The sequence below is a fragment of the Hibiscus syriacus genome, unplaced genomic scaffold, assembly GCF_006381635.1.
Source record: "Hibiscus syriacus cultivar Baekdansim isolate YM2019G1 unplaced genomic scaffold, ASM638163v2 tig00008667_pilon, whole genome shotgun sequence".
In the NCBI taxonomy this organism is placed as follows: Eukaryota; Viridiplantae; Streptophyta; class Magnoliopsida; order Malvales; family Malvaceae; genus Hibiscus; species Hibiscus syriacus.
In genome coordinates this window covers 31,251-50,838 of record NW_024062171.1, presented here as the reverse complement: position 1 = coordinate 50,838, position 19,588 = coordinate 31,251, and the positions used below count along the sequence as shown (strand labels likewise).

The 19,588-nt window shown below is 37.2% G+C and overlaps 2 protein-coding genes, 2 non-coding genes and 1 pseudogene across 4 annotated transcripts; 3 read left to right on the top strand and 2 right to left on the bottom strand.

Annotated features, from left to right (window-relative positions):
• The first annotated feature begins 4,291 nt into the window (after positions 1-4,291).
• On the top strand, positions 4,292-5,852 carry LOC120202357 (rust resistance kinase Lr10-like). Its single transcript, XM_039202792.1, has 2 exons — positions 4,292-4,377; positions 4,688-5,852. Exon 2 carries the CDS (start codon positions 4,770-4,772, stop codon positions 5,796-5,798), a length of 1,029 nt encoding a protein of 342 aa, XP_039058723.1. The 5' UTR covers positions 4,292-4,377; positions 4,688-4,769; the 3' UTR covers positions 5,799-5,852.
• A 2,695-nt stretch (positions 5,853-8,547) lies between these two features.
• Positions 8,548-10,537, top strand: LOC120202358 (GTP-binding protein SAR1A-like). Its single transcript, XM_039202794.1, has 3 exons — positions 8,548-8,762; positions 9,075-9,206; positions 10,100-10,537. Exons 1-3 carry the CDS (start codon positions 8,634-8,636, stop codon positions 10,418-10,420), a joined length of 582 nt encoding a protein of 193 aa, XP_039058725.1. The 5' UTR covers positions 8,548-8,633; the 3' UTR covers positions 10,421-10,537.
• On the top strand, positions 9,739-9,864 carry LOC120202365. Its single transcript, XR_005523728.1, has one exon. It is a non-coding gene; the product is annotated as a small nucleolar RNA snoR83 (small nucleolar RNA).
• Positions 10,538-12,853: 2,316 nt separating the features above from the next.
• Positions 12,854-12,926, bottom strand: TRNAV-UAC. The gene has a single exon. It is a non-coding gene; the product is annotated as a tRNA-Val (tRNA).
• Positions 12,927-16,882: 3,956 nt separating this feature from the next.
• LOC120202350 lies at positions 16,883-19,122 on the bottom strand (annotated as a pseudogene).
• Positions 19,123-19,588: the final 466 nt, after the last annotated feature.

The following is a 19,588-nucleotide window of genomic DNA, read 5'->3' as shown; positions in this document are numbered from 1 at the left end:
CTAACTATTGCTAGGGATTAAGGAGGGTTTTAAAAACACTTTCTAAGACTAGAAATATCTAAAAAAAAGGGGTTGGAACGATCTAGTTTTCTTAAACCTTTCTAAAACATGTTTTGAAAACTATGGTGACATGGGTGGTTTGAGAGCTTGAACCAAAGCTTGAAATGCAAGGGTTATGATTCTTACCTTTAGAGCACAAGTTAGAGACTGGAAAATGATAAAGTTAACACCTTTACTTTGCAAAGGAGGAGAAAAACGGGAAGAAGAAGATATGAAGAAGACAAGGAAGTGAAGAAAAATATGAAGCTTTCATCAGACAATGATATCACCCAATCTTAATGAAGCTTTACAAACGCGACACGACATGTGTGAGATAAAGAATTTTTTTAACGATAATGATATATTAGGCACTTACAACGATAATGTTGATAACGTTAACATTTATAATGACCAAAAAAAATTAGACAACTAAATAAAACAATACATTTTGAGAATTCTTTTATATTAAGCATTTTTTAAAAAAAGAATTACAATTTTAATACGATAAATAATTATTTAAAACATTGTCTACACATATTAAATTCTTTTTTTAAGTTAGAATTATTTAAGTGAGTGAATTTAAATGAAATAATTTATTAAAAATATAATTTTTGGAATTGTAATTTGATAATAAAATTTGCTTAAGTTAAAAGTTTGTCACTCATATAAAATGTAAAACTTAACTTTTAAACTCTATTTTTTGTTTAATTAATTTTAAATTATTAATATTTTAAATATTACGAAAATTGAATCTACAGAAGATTGATTATGAATCTGAAGTATCATAGGGTTGATAATGGTAACGTCAGAGAATTTAAATATCTCGTTGATGATTTAGTTATTGAAATACTAAGGCGGCTCCCGCCGAGCACCTGTGGCGGAGGTGTCGACTGATTTTCCGGGGATGGAATGCTCTCCTCTCCTCTCCTTCTTTTGCCCATGCACATCTCCAACAATCTCCTACTGTCTTTGCTTTTTACCAATGGTACGGGAAAGTGGATTTCTTTCTTCCTCACGATGATGACGGCGACGATGATGATGATGAGGAGGCATCATTGTTTATCGAAAGGGCTTTTGATGTTCAAGCTGTTGTTCCCATTGCTTCTTGCAATGGGTTGGTTTTGTTTAAATCTTGCAGGTATTCTCGTTCTTCAACTGAATTCTACGTCGGAAATCCGATCACCGGAGAATTGATAACTCTGATCCATCCGTATAAGATAGGCTGTTTCTGTGGATTCTTTTATGACTCTCGAACACAAGAGTATAGGTTGCTCCATTGTCGTAGGACGGGTAGCAGCAGCACAGACATTATTCTTGAATATGAATATGCCACACTCACCTTAGGCTCTACCAAATGGAGAACCCTCTGCACCCTTCCTTACGGTGTTCGACTCGGATCATCGCCGGTGATACTCAATAACACTCTTTATTGGATGACCGGGGAATATCCGCACTCTAATGCTACTCACTCCACATGTGAAAATTCAATCATGATGTTCTCCATGGAAACTGAAGAGTTTCATACAATGTCTCTCCGAGTTACCGATGCGAAAGGAGACGATGCGACCGGCGGTTGAAGCTGCTAGAGATGAATGGCCGGCTAACATGATTTTGTTTCCTGGGACAAGTGGTTCATGTATGGGTTTTCAATCATACCGAAGGGCATTATACTCGAGTCTATGATCTCGATTTTAATCAAAGTTTTAAAAACTATATCTTCCCATGTGATCTCCCTCAAGATAATCACAAAGTTCAACTTGTATGCTAATTATTGGCTTCCTGCTGCTGTGGTGGGTGTAAACTAGTTTAATATCATATACATGTATGCTAAATTTGATGGGAGCCATGGATACTATGTTTATATCTACATATTTTAAAGTCAATTATTAAAGGAACAGAATTTTATGCAGTAAACCATGTTATTTGTGCAATAATCACCAATGGTACCTGTTATATCCTTTCAAATCTCCTTCGTTCCGCACATCAAGACTTTCGAATTTCTCCCGAGGGGCAGAACTTGGGGTGAAGTTGTTTGTTCCGCACATCAAGACTTCCGAATAACTTCTTGTATAATTTGGAGTGAACTTATCGTGATCTAGAGCTTGCAAAACATGCTGTCAAATATTTATAAATAGGATCAGCGGCTTACCGGATGATGTTCTCGGCCACATTCTGTCCTTTTCGGAACCAAGGGAGGCTTTCAGAACCATTATGTTATCGAAATGATGGGAGAAAGGTTTAGACTTTGAATCATAACATTAACTTGAATAATCAATCATGTATGAGGAAGTTAAACAAGATGCCTACTACCTTGTTTTAATGCCGAAACCTGGTAACTCTAAACTTAGATTGCATTTACTCGAAGAAATATACATGGATCTTGAACAATCAGAACCCGATTTTAGCGAAGATCGGAAGTTTTTTTTTTGTTGCTTTAATTTTATTGAAGATTCTAAGATGGAAATGGAAAGTTTGTTCTATCAGGTTTGGTAGTTTTTATGTCGTTGAAGCACCAAAGCTTGAATGAATATCTTCAACGTTTGCAATAATCATCCTATGAAACTGATATTCATAGTTTTGGAATATTATCAATGAGTTATTTCTAATTTTGATGTTGTTCATCTATTTAGGATATAGCAGGTAGCTCTCGGTTAACCGGCTTCCTAGGTATGGTGGCTACCATCTTCATTGGATCTGTTGATGCAAAAGGATCCGGTGGCATTGTAAGAACATCCAAGTCACCTTCTAACATCTGAACCACCTCTTTCATCGAAGGCCGGTCGACGGGATACCATTGAATGCACCAAAGGCCAACAATGGTGACCTTCTCTGCTACCCCTGTTTGTTCTTCATCTTCAATTCTGATCCTCAGCTCCTCATCTTTACAAACACTTATAGGCCCATTCCGGGAAGTACACTTGACTTGTATTCTCCATCGTAATGTCTATGTTCCTTCTCCCTCCGACCATTTCAAGCACTAACATTCCGAAACTAAAAACATCAGATTTATACGAGTCGGTGCCGAAGTTGCGAGACAGTACCTTGGGTGCAATGTATCCCATTGTTCCTCTTGCAGTTGTCATTGAAATAACATTTTGTTCCTTGGAGCACAAGTTATCAAAGGCCAAAATCAGGCATCTTAGGGTTGAAGTTGTGATCCAATAGAATGGAAATAGCAAGTGTCTGCTTATACCAATAGCAATGTTTTGTCATGTCTTCATGGAAATAGCAAGTGTCTGCTTATACCAATAGCAATGTTTTGTCATGTCTTCATGGAAATAGCTCTCTGGTCAGCTTCCCGGAAGTTTCCTTTTCCGTTGTAAAACCGGTGACAAGACAGTCAACAAAGACTTTAAAGTCAACCTTGTCAATTACTACTTTCCTTGCACTGAGGGGCCGTGAAGGGACCCGTCGGCCGTCCAGTCGCAGTCTGATAGTAAATGCTCAAGTCCAATGACCGACTTATATTGAACTTTTTTCCAACTTTTGCTTTATTAGTTGGCTGACTTTTCAAAGGAAGATGTTGCTTTCAGTTACAGCCACAGAATAAATGATTGGCAGTGAAGATTAAAGAGAACATCCCATTGTTTATTTCCTCATCGGAGTTCCACCGGAACTTCATGATGCTAAGCCCCAAACATCTCTTGTTTAGCTTCTTGGCCCTTACTTTATATCTATCTGCGGATGTTTCCGATGCTAGACCAGGCAAAAGCAACCAGTGCGGCCCTTCTTTGTGTGGAAACGTTGAAATCAGATGGCCTTTTCGACTGAAAGGTCAGCCTCACAAGTGCGGTGACAAAAGGTTTGAACTTGAGTGCAAGGGAAACCGCACGGTCAGTTTTCCCATGAAATATGGGAAATTTTATGTCCTAGACATCTCTTACGTTAACCAAAGGCTTCGACTTGTGGATGCGAGTCTGGTGGATGGTAACTGCTCGATTCCTCGCAGTTCTATACCTTTTTACAACAACTATTATGAAGATATAATAGACCCAGCTTCCACCATGTATGTGGTAAATTGCACGACAAAGATGAACTCTTCGGTTTATGTTGATGCTTCTCGTTGCCAAACCATTAGCTCTTCCTCTCCATGGACCTACAGCTACTTCTTCATTCCGGGGTATTATTTAAACATGTCCGATTTCCATCTCTCCTGCAGATTTGTAGCGCAGTTCCCGTTCATGCTTTCCAATATTAGTGGCTTATCCACTTCTGATATTTACGAAAACCTCTTGAAAGGCGTTGACGTGCTCTGGTATGTACCAGGCAGTCTTTGGTCTTCAAACCTGATTCTCAAAGTACTTCTTACTTTCCCAACTATTTCTCTGGCAATATCAGGTACTTCTTACTTTCCCAACTATTTATGATATTATTATGTATGCACGTCTTGTCCCCCTAATAACTATAGGTAGATAGGTTATAAAAAAATTTAGGCATTTAATCTTATTATATCACTTGGGTGGTAAATCGTAAATGGAAGGGTGACATTACAATCACGTGTGTTTACATGCATTACTAATCACGTCATTTTGAAATAATTCAAAATTCAAACACAAATGATAAGGTTAGTAAATAATTGGATAATTACTTGCAAACTTAATGAGTGCTGATATATAATCTTGCGTGTGTGCTTCTTTTTGGGAAACAGGCATAATATTAGCAAGAACTTGTTGGGGATATGTTGTTTGATTGCACTTGTTACACACAAGTTAAGGAGAAGACACTTATCAATGGATGATAGCATTGAAAATTTCCTTCAAAGTCAAAACAATTTCATGCCTATCCGGTACTCTTACTCTGAAATCAAAAGAATGACAGAAGGTTTCAAAGTTAAACTAGGACAGGGAGGGTTTGGTTCCGTGTTCAAAGGAAAGCTCCGTAGCGGTCGGTTGGTGGCGGTCAAAGTGTTGAGCAAATCCAAAGCAAACGGAGAAGATTTCATCAGCGAAGTTGCTACCATCGGAAGGATTCATCACGTTAACGTGGTGCAACTTATCGGATTCTGCGTCGAGAGATCGAGACAAGCTCTTGTGTATAATTTCATGGCGAATGGATCGTTGGACAAGATCATATTCTCAAAAGAGACCTGCACTTTAAGCTGGCCAAACCTGTTGGAGATTGCACTCGGTGTGGCTCGAGGGATCGAGTACTTGCACAAGGGGTGTCAAATGCAGATTCTACATTTCGACATAAAGCCGCACAACATTCTCCTGGATGAAAACTTTGTCCCTAAAGTTTCTGATTTCGGACTTGCAAAACTATACTCAGTCGATGACAGTATCATCTCTCTCACGGCCGCTCGTGGAACAATGGGGTACATTGCTCCTGAATTGTTTTACAAAAATATTGGAAGCATCTCATACAAAGCTGATGTTTACAGTTTCGGGATGTTGTTAATGGAAATGGTGGGAAGAAGAAAGAATTTGAATGCATCAGTGGAACATTCGAGTCAGATTTATTTCCCGTCATGGATATATGATCGGTTCGATCGAGGGGAGAGCATGGAGTTGGAAGACGTGACAGAAGTTGACGAAAAGATTGCGAGGAAACTGATAATGGTTGCGTTCTGGTGCATACAAATGAACCCCACTAATCGTCCTTCGATGAGAAATGTGTTGGAAATGCTTGAAAATGAAGTTGAGCCCCTTGAACTGCCTCCTAAACCTTTACTGTTTTCTCTCGATACGTCGAGTGAAGATCGTAGTAAGAAGGATGCCATGGACAAGGCAACTGCATCGAAAAGTTCTTTCGACCTGTAACTGTAATGTTTGATTGTACTAGGAATATGTGTATGTATAGCTATAGTTGAAATCAGTTGATAAAGGGAAGTATACTAAAGGTTGGTTGTCAAGTTAATTTACTTATCATATATAAGGCTAAACATAGCTTTTGCAGTAAGCTTAGTGAGTCAATTTATGCAGTCCCCAATGGAAGAACATGAAGAAGCAGTGTTTTGAATTCTGAGAAACTTGAAGTGTTTGGCATTATTGTGTAAAAATGTGGTTAAAAATTGAAATATAAAAAGTAGATGTACGAAATAGTAAACATTTTCATTCCAAATGCCAATTTTCAAAAGTCCAAATGTGATGGAAATACCAAAATCATTACAATTAAGTTGTTGTCTCTCCCAAAATTTATTGGTTTAATCATATTTTTGAACCCTTTTAAGTTTTAAAATGAAACTGTCTTGTATATTTTTGGTTTAATAACTCTTTAAGGCCCTTCAGTTTTAAAATTAGTGAAATTAAACCAGAATTCCTTTAAATTTCATGGTCTATTCAATTTTAAAGACCCTATTTATTTTAAACCATAATTAACCCCCTATTAATTCAATCTTAACTCAAACACTGTCTGAAACCCTGTATAGGTCGCCAACATTAAACCATGCATATATACATATAATGAATGCATATAATTATTTATTCCAACATTAGTTTGGAAGAAGATATAGTTGTCGCCAAGATAAAAGAGATGTGGAATTGGGACAGCATCCCTTTTCATTGTAATGCCATGATGAACACTCCATTTTCCTTCAACTCGGACTTCTTTTAAGCTTAACTTTTATTAATAAACGAAAAGGTTACAACACCACCATAAAGCTAGTAGGAAAATAACAAAAGCAAGGATTATCAATGATTAATAAGTTGTTGTGTTGTAGTGGTCGTCACGTCGGTCTTATACACTGAAGGCCCTCAGTTGAAACCTAAGCAGCAACATTATTGTTTTTAGATGATAGTATGCTGAATGCTGAACACAGCTATGCAGCCTATGCTGATCATTCAATGATGTTTTACTGCCTGTGATTATTTTTTTCATATGTGGTTTCCTGCAGATGCTTAATGAAGAGGATGATAATTTACCAGAGTTCTGCAATTTGAACCATTAGAGAATAGTCAGTTGTAAAGAGGTGTCTTCCATTCTTCAACATTCACCTCATTTGAAGCATCTGATCTTTGTTGGCGTATGTTCATTTTGAGGATTTCATTCACTTTGAATGATGATATTGGAGTATTCTAGAGATTGGTAGCTGTTGTAAGAGTAGTTAGCTGGCAAAACCTAATCTGTTAGAGTGATTAGGTGCGCTTACTCCTTTATACTCTTGTATGTATATTGTCAATGATAATGAGAGTATTATCCACTGAATATTAAAGAATATCTTTCCCATTTCTATTCTCTAGTTGCTTTCTTAATATGGTATCTTTCGCCTTCTGATCTTGGAGCCATCTTCTTTTTCTCCGCTGCTCACTTAAGGTTTTCTTGGTTCTTTCTCTAGTTGTCTTCTTCCTTCTGGCTGTTCGTGCTCAAGGAGTCTTCTCTTCCTATTTTCTTTGTTGATCGAGATGAACACTGCGTCGGCGCTAGATCTTGGAGAATCATTGCGTCATGTCCGGATGTTCACGAATAAGCGAATCAACATTGTCTTGGATGAGATGAATTTTTTACTGTGGAAGCGGCAAGTGCTTGTAACAGTTCGGAGCCACCGATTGAAACGATTGCTCAATGGTGCTAGATTCGGAAGGTAACCTTGTCCTTAATGATGATTATGAAACCTTTGTTGCACAAGAAAGTGCACTGGCGTCTTGGTTGATCTCCACTATCAGTGATCAGATATTGCCTCAGTGTGTGGGAGCTAAATCAGTAGCTGATGTTTGGGCAACGGTGCTGAAGTATTTTGCAAATCGGTCGACAATGAGTATGATGAGCCTGCATTCCAAGATCAGATCTATCAAGAAAGGTGAGGACAGTATGCAATCGTATCTTACTAAAATCAATGGGATTTGTGATGCTCTTGCAGCATGTGGGAGTACTATATCTGATCTTGATCAGAGTGTTACTATTATAAACGGCTTACCATTTGAGTATCAACTGTTTGTGGCAGTAATAACTGCTAGCAAAGATGCTATAATCTTCCCCTCATTCATCCCTTGTGTTAGCGTAACAGTTGGGGACGAGTATAGGACTCGAACTCGACGGATTTCGATCTAACCCGATTCGAGTTTTAATTTTTAAAAAAGAATCGGGCTTGGGTCGGGTTGAGTCGGGTTTTTAAAGGTTGTGTCCGAGTTGAATCGGGTCGAGTTCAAGTTTAGGGTAAAAAATATCCAATCCCACCTGATCAGGAAAAAATATAATTTTATCTTATATATTTAGAAATAATTACAATAATATGAGGTTCATATTTTATCTCAAAAAATCAAATTAAATTTGAATAGAGTAAAATGTATATTTTTTTTATCGAATCGGATTGGACGAAGTATGTGAAACTTTTAAGTCAGATCAAGTTAACCAAAACCTGAACCAGACCTGTGCCCATCCAGTTAGATTCGATTCATAATATACCTACATGGTCGTTACAAAATATTAAGCGAAACAGGCCACTTTTAGCAGATCCATTCATTCCATAATTTGAACGGCCCAGATTTCGTCCTTTGTGGCCAACTACCCCCGATCCATAGCACTTTGATGGGTACAAACTCGGATCAACTCAGTGACTCACCAACTCACCCTCTATTTTATACCCCCATCCATCAAACAAGCAATTTGATTGTTAATATTGAAGATTCAAAAATTACTTCTACTGGAGGAATTAAATCATGTTTATCTTCGATTGGTTCTATGGGATCCTTGCTTCCCTGGGGTTATGGCAAAAGGAGGCCAAGATCTTGTTTTTAGGGCTTGATAATGCCGGCAAAACCACGCTGCTTCATATGCTCAAAGATGAGGTATTTTTCATAAACCATATCAATACACCGTTTTAGGGGACTAGATTTGTGTTGATATTATTGGGTTTTCTTTTATAGTTCTATATGTCTGATCTAATTTGATTCAGAATAATTAATGATATGCATCTTGTTCTCTCTTTTACTGTTGATGGAATTTGGTTGAGATTAGTCCTTTTAGCTGGAAGGGTTTTAAATTGTTATTTATTCGGGAAAAATAGAGTAAAAATAGTTACGGATTGGTTGATTGTTTTCTTCATTAATAAGATGATTGAAATCTGGTGTTTAATGGATGTTGGTAATGGGATTTTGCAGAGATTAGTTCAGCATCAGCCGACACAGCATCCAACGTCCGAGGAATTGAGTATTGGGAAAATCAAGTTTAAGGCTTTTGATTTGGGTGGCCATCAGATTGCTCGAAGAGTTTGGAAAGATTACTACGCCAAGGTACATTTCTTTTATGTTGTTCAGATTCGAAGTACCCGTGTCCGATGCTCGTGCCTGAATCCTGTGTCGGACGCTTACGAGCATACGAGGATATGAATATGATCTCTGGACATCCTCTAAATATAAATTTAACAACAATTGTGTTGGATACTAGTCCAGCACTCGCACTCGAAGCCGAGTAACATAGCATTTCTTTTAGCTGAAAATCCATGTGATAATGTTCAGTGTTTAGACAAACTATGCCTTTCTCATCCAATGTTTAGTTGCTATTTTGCTCCTTTTTTTAAAGTATTTATTCAGGTTGTAGAGAATAGATTCCATTAGTATATGACTGGCATCTTTTATGATTTGAACATTAGGTGATAAGTCGTAAACGCATTAATCCGTTGTTCAACTATGATTGAATATGGTCAATAATTTAGTTGTAGTATTCGTCTAGTATGCTACCTTTTTTATATTCAACTTCAGGATCTGAATGATTGCCGGAGCTTCTTGTTCTTGTCATAGTCTTTTTTCCGAATGTGCCTCTATAATCCCAGATAATAGTTCTTGTGATTATCTGATTCATGAGGGGCAAAGAATAAGAATGCGGAGTTCGCTGATAGAGTCTTTAATTTCGGAAAAGGGTGCTTTGATGATAGTACCTCACCGCACACCATATATTTTCGCTCTGTCAAGATTACAACCGGAAAACGAAACTGGATTTTTCTCTTTTTTATTTCAGTCTTCAGTTATACATACACTGATTCTTTTGCTCTAAAAAGGCCTTGCAAATTTTCAGAGGCTCAGCTATAACCAGTGCCATGTTATGAAGGAGAGCATGATTGCCAAAACATTTACTATTTTCTTTTTAATGCAGAGCATAACGAAAGTGATACGAAATTTGTTTGTAGGTGGATGCGGTTGTGTACCTGGTGGATGCTTATGACAAGGAAAGGTTTGCCGAGTCGAAAAGGGAGTTGGACGCTCTTCTCTCAGATGAATCTTTAGCTAACGTTCCGTTCCTCATCTTGGGCAACAAGATCGATATACCATACGCTGCCTCTGAAGATGAGCTGCGCTATCACCTTGGCCTGACCAATTTCACTACAGGCAAGGGTAAGATCAATTTGGGAGACTCGAACGTCCGCCCCCTCGAGGTATTCATGTGTAGCATTGTTCGTAAAATGGGTTACGGAGATGGTTTCAAGTGGATTTCTCAGTACATTAAGTAGGTAGCTACACAGGAAATATAGACATGCTTTCGTTCTTAATGTTTATTTTTATACTGAATCGAATCGAACGCTTTCAGAAATCGTTGTTGCAGGTGTTTCAAACCTTACTTTCTCCCCTTCTCTGGTCCCATTTGTTTTCTTTCCTTACATTTTTGTTCTAACTGGTAAACTTCGTTCTTTACCATACAGCGAGACATAGAAGTAATTGATGATTTGGGACCTAACTTGTGCTATCTGCTTATTCTTAATGGCTTTATTTGAGACTGAAACAATAATGTTTCAAATAGCATTTTGGGCTTTAAAAATGTTCAGGGACGAATACCATAATATTACCTAAAATTTCAAAAAGGTGAGATGGTAGGACTTCCTTAAGCCACTGCATATCCTTTTTTTTTGGGACTTTCTGATTTCATGCATGTGGATTGAATATATAAACCACGCCCACCACAATTACATGTTTTATACTCCCAATTTTCGAACATGGTTTAATGGCACTAATGCCCCTGTACTTTGATAAAATTATCAATCTAGAATTCACACATTTCACCCCTCAACAATCTCACCTTATCACATTTCCTCCTTTAGAAGCAACACAAAAACAAAGGGAAAAAAAACATCAAATATATTAGGGTAAACAACATTGGTGGTCTTTTATGCCTTCAGTTTGTTCTATTTTTAGAAAGTGTACTTTTGATCCTTTATGTTATTAATTTAATACAATTTGATCCCTCGATTGTTAATGTTGGTAAAGATATTGTAAAATCAAATTGTTAGTAATGATTGGATAATAATAAACAAAAATAAAACGTAAGAAATAATCGTGGTATGAAACTATTGTTGTAGAAAAGATTTTGCCTCGATAGGTGTAATTGTTGCAGTAGACTTTGGTCCTCGAAATTAACACGTTAACTCCGAATAATCATATACTCGAAGATGTAGAGATGATGTAACCGTTCTTCTCTTAGCATCATAAAGAAGAAGCTTATAAAAGCTTTTAAGAAGAAAAGAGGATTTCAAATCGAGAGAAGTAGAAAATATTTTTGGATGATTTGAAAAACCGAAAATGGTCTTCTATTTATAGACTTTAATCGAGGTTAAAATCGTCAATTTAAAATATAATATAAATTCTGATTTTAATTTCCGTTATTAATAGCTGATAATTTGCAGAATTAAATCAGTTGTCGCTGGTTGAATCTTAAACCATTCAGGTTCCTAATTGCACTGAGCGCCTCCAATCTGCTCTCAATCCTTAGAAAGCCGAATCTTCTTCCACCTTTGCTTTTTCTGTTTGCGATTAATGCGTTTAGCACGACGCCAAATCTTCCGAACAACCGCCAAAGTCCTTTCCAATGGAGTTTCATTGGAAGGTTATCCACAAACAAGGTCGCTGTTCGTTGAGTTGAACGGAAAAAATCGAGTGATCATGGCATTACAAGCAAAAGGGATGCATGCAACCCCAATTTCACATCTTTTTTATGTTGGCGACAACTGTATCTTCTTCCGAGCTAATGTCGAAGAGTGCAACAAGACCAAGCCATCAAGGAATAAGAACTTTACATGCATTCATTATATGAATGCATGCATGGTTTAATGACGGCGACCTTTGCCTTAGAATACATACATTCATTCTCGGTACATTCATCCATTCAAGATCGAATGCTTCAAAGACTGGAACATTACAAGTCCAGGGGGGGAAAATAAACTGCAGGACAAACAAAATGACAATGTTGCTGCCCAGGATTGAGCTGAGGACCTTCAGTGTGTAAGATTGATATATCTCCCTTATTACTGGTATTAAGTCTAGGGTTGTAGGTTGACAGGATGAGTGGACATAGCTGTCATATAGTAGATTTAATTAGTGATGGAATTGACGACGGTCAGATCAAGGACTGCAACATTTCGAATAAGACATAGAACACTAGAAGTTCCCACAATTCCGACATCCTATAGACGCCCTTGGAAGTTCCCACAATTCCCTAAAAAGGAATTCCGAGGTAAAAATGTAGTGATACCAATCTTTTCCAATACCCTTCCCCTGAACAAAAGATATGAAATCATGTAAATTACATACCTTCTTTCCTCGAGACCAACTGGTTCAACGATTTCTATCGTTTCAAGGTGCGATATCAAACACGTCGGTGACGACTCTAGAGGTCTCCAGGTTAACTGTCGGCATAAGAAGTAACCCTGAGAAGGATTGGAACATTACATGTCTAGGGAAAAAGAAGTAGCAACACATCATTCAAAGTGAATGAAATCCTCAAACAAAATTAACTCACCTCATCAAAGATCAAATGCTTCAAATGAGGAAATGCTGAAGAAAGGAAGAGACCCAAAATGCATATCTTTACAACTACCTAATTCTCAAATGGTTCAAATTGCAAGCTACATATGAAAACAGTGAATAACAGCAAATATCATCTTTAAACAAATTGTTACTGCCCAGGATCAAACTGGGGACCTTCGGTGCGTAAGACTAACGTGATAACCACTACACTACAGTAACTTGTTGAACAATATTAATCTTTGCTTCTCCTATCTTTTTTTCTACTAGTCTTATGCCGGTGTTGTAACCTTTTTGTTTATTAATGAAAGTTAGGCTTAACAACAATAAGAGAAGTCCGAATTGAAGGAAAATGAAGTGTTCATGGCATTACCATTACCATAGTCACATGGATCGCGGTACGGGAACGTGGAACGGGTTCACAATTCGCTAGGTCCCTAAAATTCGGTACGAGGGGGTAGACTTATTTCGGATCGCTTCAGTACGATGTACCATATAAATTGGTACGATGTACCAGTTTCTTAGGTTGCTATTTTTCTACATCAAATTTTATAAGTAACTATAAATAGTAGGAATAAAATAAAAGAAATTAAAACTTCCTTAATAACTGAAATAACACATAAAAACAGGGATTTAAACAGATATTTACCCTTAACCAGAAACAAATATAAAAATTGAAGGTAAAATTAGAAATAAATCAGTGACCTAAGTACAAAATGTGCATAAGTTACAGGGTCCTATATACAATTTATCAAATTCGATTTAATCTAAAATAATATGTAAAATAACATAAATGGTACCTAAGCATTTAAAACAAAATCAGAAAATTGGGACGAATTAGGGACCGTTTTATAAATATTCACTAAATTACGAGGCCTAAACATAATTTACCCTAAGAATACGGTGACTAAATCCTAATTTAACCGAAAACCTAACTAAAGGTATTAAAATACCCAAACTACTCTCCCTCTTTTTTTTATAGGAACCCGACTCTCCTATCTTCTTCATCCTCCTATCTTCTTCTTCGACTGCATCATCGACAGCCGCCACGCCAAGGTTAGTTTCGCCTCGTTCATTATCTTCTTCAGCCTTAAACCGACCCCTGTCGTTCCCCCATTTCCTCTCCCTCAAGCTCCTCTTTAACACTCGACGAAACCCAAAGCCTTCATGCCATCCGCCGTCCTACGCTCCGATGAGGAGCTAGGACTCCATCTAAACCCAAATCTCGTACCGAATCTCGATTTTTGAAACGACTGGAACGCGATTTTGAAACGACTAGAACGCGTTTGTACCGCATTTCGGATCGCTTCGTACGGTACGCAGATCGTGGGCTGTTGAGCGATTTATGTGACTCTGGGCATTACAATGAAAAGGGATGCTGCCCCGATTCCACATCTCTTTTATGTTGGAGACAACTCTATCTTCTTCCAAGCTAATGTTGAAGAGTGCAGAAAGATCAAGGAATAATAAATTATTTGCATTCATTATATGTATACATGCATGGTTTGATGTTGGCGACCACAAAACTTAGAATACATACATGCATGGTTTGATGCAGCCATACAAACTTTTGGAAAGAACAATCTGGCATCCAACAGACGCCCTTGGAACTTCCCACAATTCTCTAAAGGAATTTCGAGGTAAAAATGTAGTGATACCAATCTTTTTCAATACCCTTCCCCTAAACAAAAGATATCAATTACATACTTCCTTTCCTCGAGACCAACTGGTTCATCGATTTCTATTGTTTCAAGGTGCGATATCAAACGCATCGATGACGACTCCGGAGGTCTCCATGATTACAATCGACATAAGTAGCCCTGGGGAAGATTGGAACATTACAAGTCTAGGAGAAAGAAGAAAAGTAGCAACACATGATTCAAAGTGAATGGAATCCTCAAAATGAACTTACCTCATCAAAGATCAAATGCTTCAAATGAGGTGAAAGCTCAAGAATGGAAGACACAAAATCCATATCTATACAACTACCTATTCTCAAATGGTTCAAATTGCAGAACATTATCAACCTCTTCCTTGACCATCTGCAGTAAATTAACCAAATATGAAAACAGTAATTACAGCAGTAAAACATCTTTGAATGATCAGCATAGCTATGTTCATCAAGGGAGAAAAGTTAAAAGAACTTACATATAGAGGGAGAGCGGATAGTTCAAGCTTTTGAGCATTGCAGATGCCTATGAAAAGCTCCTTGAGTGATAAGTAATCATAGCATTTATCTGAACGAAGATGTAAAACAACAGAAACTAAAAAGGGAACAGCACTCATGCTAAAACCCGACAGACAATGGTCAGAAACATCGAGATGTTCGAGTTTTGGTGCTTCAATGACATAAAAATTACCAACCCAGGGAGAAAGAGCTCTACATCTCCATCTTAGAATCTTCAAAGAAGGTGAAATAATGAAAATCTTCCGGTTTTCTCTAGAATCTGGTTCTGGTTGATCAAGAACTGGACAGCCTGATAAAAGATTCTTCAACGAGTTTTCATCTTCCAATATGACACTAGCAGGATGGATACTCTTTAAGACTTGAAAAACAGACTGTTTTTGGAACATCGAAGCAGATAACGGCTCTCCAAATGCGAACTAGCTTTAGGGTTACCAGGTTTTGGCATTGAAACAAGGTAGGAGACAACTTTATAGCTGGAAACATACAATCGATTCGAAAATCGATATTCTCAAGATTGTTTGTACTTACAGAATCAATCCATGTAGTAAGGTATGAAATACTTTCATGATCATTAATCAAATCTGCAACACCAAAATAGTATAAAAGGGAGAAGCTTTTAACAGACATTATTCTGTTATGGCCTGTTAAAAGTCCATTGACGAAGTTAATGAAGCTAGCTCTCCTTCTCATCTCTTCACGCCCAGACATACTTTTGTTGAATTTCCTCACACATGATTGATTATTCAAGTTGATATTGTGAGTCAAAATCCAAACCTTTTCCCATCTTTTTGATAACAGACTTGTTCTAAAAGCATCCCTTAGCTCCAAAAACGACAGAATGTGACTGAGAACATCGTCCGGTGAAAGTGTAGTGATACCAATCTTTTTCAATACCCTTCCCCTAAACAAAATATATGAAATCATGTCAATTGTATAATTTCTTCCCTCAAGGCCAACTGGTTCAATGATTTCTATCGTTTCAAGGTGCGACACTAAACATGTCGCCGATGACTCCGTACGTCTTGAGGTTGACGGTCGACAAAAGAAGTAACCAGAGGAAGAGTGGAACATTGCAAGTCCAGGGGGAAAAAACTAGCAACACATCATTCAAAGTGAATGAAATCCTCAAACAAAATGAACTTACCTCAACAAAGATCAAATGAGGCGAATGTTGAAGAATGGAAGACACAAAATGCACATCTCTTTACAACTACCTATTCTCAAATGGTTCAAATTGCAGAACTCTGGTAAATTATCAACCTCTTCCTTAAGCATCTGCATGAAACCTCGTATGAAAACAGTAATTACAGCAGTAAAAATCATTGATTGATCAGGCATAGCTATGTTCATCGAGGGGAAAAGTTGAAGTATTTAAAATCACAATATTATTGCTACCCAAGAATGAACTGGGGACCTTCAGTGTGTAAGACAGACGTGATTACCGCTACACCACAGCAACATATTTATTATTACTATTCCTTGCTTTTGTTGTTTTTCTACTAGCTTTATGCTGGTGTTGTAACCTTTTCGTTTATTAATAAACGCTTGGCTTAAAAGAAGTCCGAGTTGAAGGAAAATGGAGTGTTCATGGCATTACAATGAATAAGAAATTACATGCATGTTTTTCTACAAAATGAACTACATTTTTACACAATAATGCCAAACACTTCAAGTATCACAGAATCCAAAACACTGCTTCTTCATGTTCTTCCACTGGGGAGTGCATAAATTGACTCACTAAGCTTACAGCAAATGCTATGTCTAGCCTTATATATGATAAGTAAATTAACTTAACAACTAACCTTTAGTATACTTCCCTTTATCAACTGATTTCAACTATAGCTATGCATATACATATTGCTAGTACAATCGAACATTACAGCTACAGGTCGATAGAACTTTTCAACGCAGTTGCCTTGTCCATGGCATCCTTCGTACTACGATCTTCACTCGACGTATCGAGAGAAAACAGTAAAGGTTTAGGAGGCAGTTAGAGGGGCTCAACTTCATTTTCAAGCATTTCCAACGTTTTGCTCATCGAAGGATGATTAGTGGGGTTCATTTGTATGCACCAGAATGCAACCATTATCAGTTTCCTCGCAATCTTTTCGTCAGCTTCTGTCACGTCTTCAAACTCCATGCTCTCCCCTCGATCGAACAGATCATATATCCATGACGGGAAATAAATCTGACTCGAATGCTCAACTGATGCATTCAAATTCTTTCTTCTTCCCACCATTTCCATTAACAACATCCCGAAACTATAAACATCAGTTTTGTATGAGATGATTCCAATATTTTTGTAAAACAATTCAGGAGCAATGTACCCCAATGTTCCACGAGCCACCGTGAGAGAGATGTTACTGTCATCGACTGGGTATAGTTTTGCAAGTCCGAAATCAGAAACTTTAGGGACAAAGTTTTCATCCAGGAGAATGTTGCGCGGCTTTATGTCGAAATGAAGAATCTGCATTTGACACCCCTTGTGCAAGTACTCGATCCCTTGAGCCACACCGAGTGCAATCTCCAACAGGTTTGGCCAGCTTAAAGTGCAGGTCTCTTTTGAGAATATGATCTTGTCCAACGATCCATTCGCCATGAAATTATACGACACAAGAGCTTGTCTCGATCTCTCGACGCAGAATCCGTGATGAATCCTTCCGATAGTAGCCACTTCGCTGATGAAATCTTCTCCGTTTGTTTTGGATTTGCTCAACACTTTGACCGCCACCAACCGACCGCTACGGAGCTTTCCTTTAAACACGGAACCGAACCCTCCCTGTCCTAATTTAACTTTGAAACCTTCTGTCATTCTTTTGATTTTAGAGTAAGAGTACCGAACAGGCATGAAATTGTCTATCATCCATTGATAAGTGTCTTCTCCTTAACTTGTGTGTAACAAGTGCAATCAAACAACATATCCCCAACAGAGTTCTTGCTAATATTATGCCTGTTCCCCCCCCCCCAACAAAAAAAGCACATACAGAATAATATATCAACATCCATTAAGTTTCCTAACAATTATCAAGTAGGATACATTATAAATTCATCGTTCTACTTTCTTCTTACTCTTATTTGAGTCAAATCACATTTATAAAATTATAACTCGAAGTCAATTCAAATTGAATTGAGTCAAAAAAATTAATTTTTCGAATCAAGTCGAGTTTAGTTCATCTCTAAGTGAGTTTTTCCATTTCTTGAGTGGTCATAGAAGACTCCATAGCATAATAATTACAGCACCGGCATGACACACGAATAAAATTATTAAACTTTCATCTTTTAATGAAAAAATATTTAAAAATAAATAAAATAGCATGAATAATACATGAATTTTATGTCAATACGCATAAACATATGTGATTAACAAGTCATCTTTCTATTTATAATTTAATATTCAAATGACGATAAATTATTAGATGGTCTCAGCTCACCACATCATCCGTGGTCTTAACTAATAATATTTTTCCATATCATTTTTTTCAAGGTGAATCTTCAACTCTTTTCTACATGTTATAAAAAGCGGATTATTATTTGGAAGTTAATTTAAAATTTGTGGCTATCATTCATTAGGACCATAAATTACATGGTGAGCTGTAGAGGTGCACAAAAAATCCGAATATCCGATTTTGTGCAAAAAAATATCTGAAACCGGATTTGGGAAAAACCGTTTTTTTTTAAACTGGATCGGATATTTTAAAACCGGATAGTATAACCGGTTTGGGAAAAAATTGGACGACCGGATTTTTACCGGATTAAAAACCGGTTTGAAAAAAACTGGATAAAAAATTGGTTTTTTATCCAGGAAAAAAAATCCGGTCTGGGGTTTAAAAATCCGGTATGGGGTTTAAAAAATTGGATGACCGGATTTTTTACCAGATTAAAAAAAACCAGTTTTTTTCAAACCGAAACCGGTTACATCATCCGGCCCTCCAAACCGGTTATGATCCGAACCGATTTTTTTATAAACCGATTTTTTGGCTTAGTGAAAAAAATAGATCGGTTTTTATCTGATCCGGATCAGATTTAAATCCGGCTATATGCATCTCTAGTGAGCCGGACCCATGAAATAATTTCTACGAAATGACACTTTTATTTATGATTTAACACTGGATTAAACAAAATAAGATTTAATATCTAGAAAATAAATTTTGATAAACCATCTACCGATAGTAATATGATAAACAGTTGGGAAAGTAAGAAGTACCTGAGATTGCCAGACAAATATGGTCGGTTGCTGTAAAAACTCCAATTGAACAACAGTAACAAGCTTGGATGCAAAGGCGAATCCAATAAATTAAATACATTATGAAATCTGGAAGAGTAACCTTTTCCAAATGGATAATCATAATATATCATCATCATAATTTTAAAACTCTTGATTAGATCCCTCCAAACTATATTGTCAATGTCCATCACTGATTGAATCTTAAATTTAATTTGAAAAATATAAGAGTAAAATTAGGGATGGCAACGGGCCGGGTTCGGGCCGGGTATTGGTCCCGTCTCCGTCCCGTTTAAAAAACACATACCCGTCTCCGCTTAAAAAATCGCGGGATTTAAACGGGGATCCCCATCGGGTAATCGAGGAAAACCGCGGGGAAACGGGTATCCCCGTTTAGCATAAACGGGTATCGGGTCGGGTATATATATATTTAAATTAAATATATAAATATTATATATATTTATTAATTTAATT

Bases quoted from the DNA above. Each gene is read 5' to 3' on its own strand.
- LOC120202357 (XM_039202792.1), top strand. From the start codon at position 4,770: ATGGATGATAGCATTGAAAATTTCCTTCAAAGTCAAAACAATTTCATG.
- LOC120202358 (XM_039202794.1), top strand. From the start codon at position 8,634: ATGTTTATCTTCGATTGGTTCTATGGGATCCTTGCTTCCCTGGGGTTA. The intron at 8,763-9,074 runs GTATTTTTCATA...GGGATTTTGCAG, and splicing joins TTCATATGCTCAAAGATGAG to AGATTAGTTCAGCATCAGCC. The intron at 9,207-10,099 runs GTACATTTCTTT...ATTTGTTTGTAG, and splicing joins GGAAAGATTACTACGCCAAG to GTGGATGCGGTTGTGTACCT.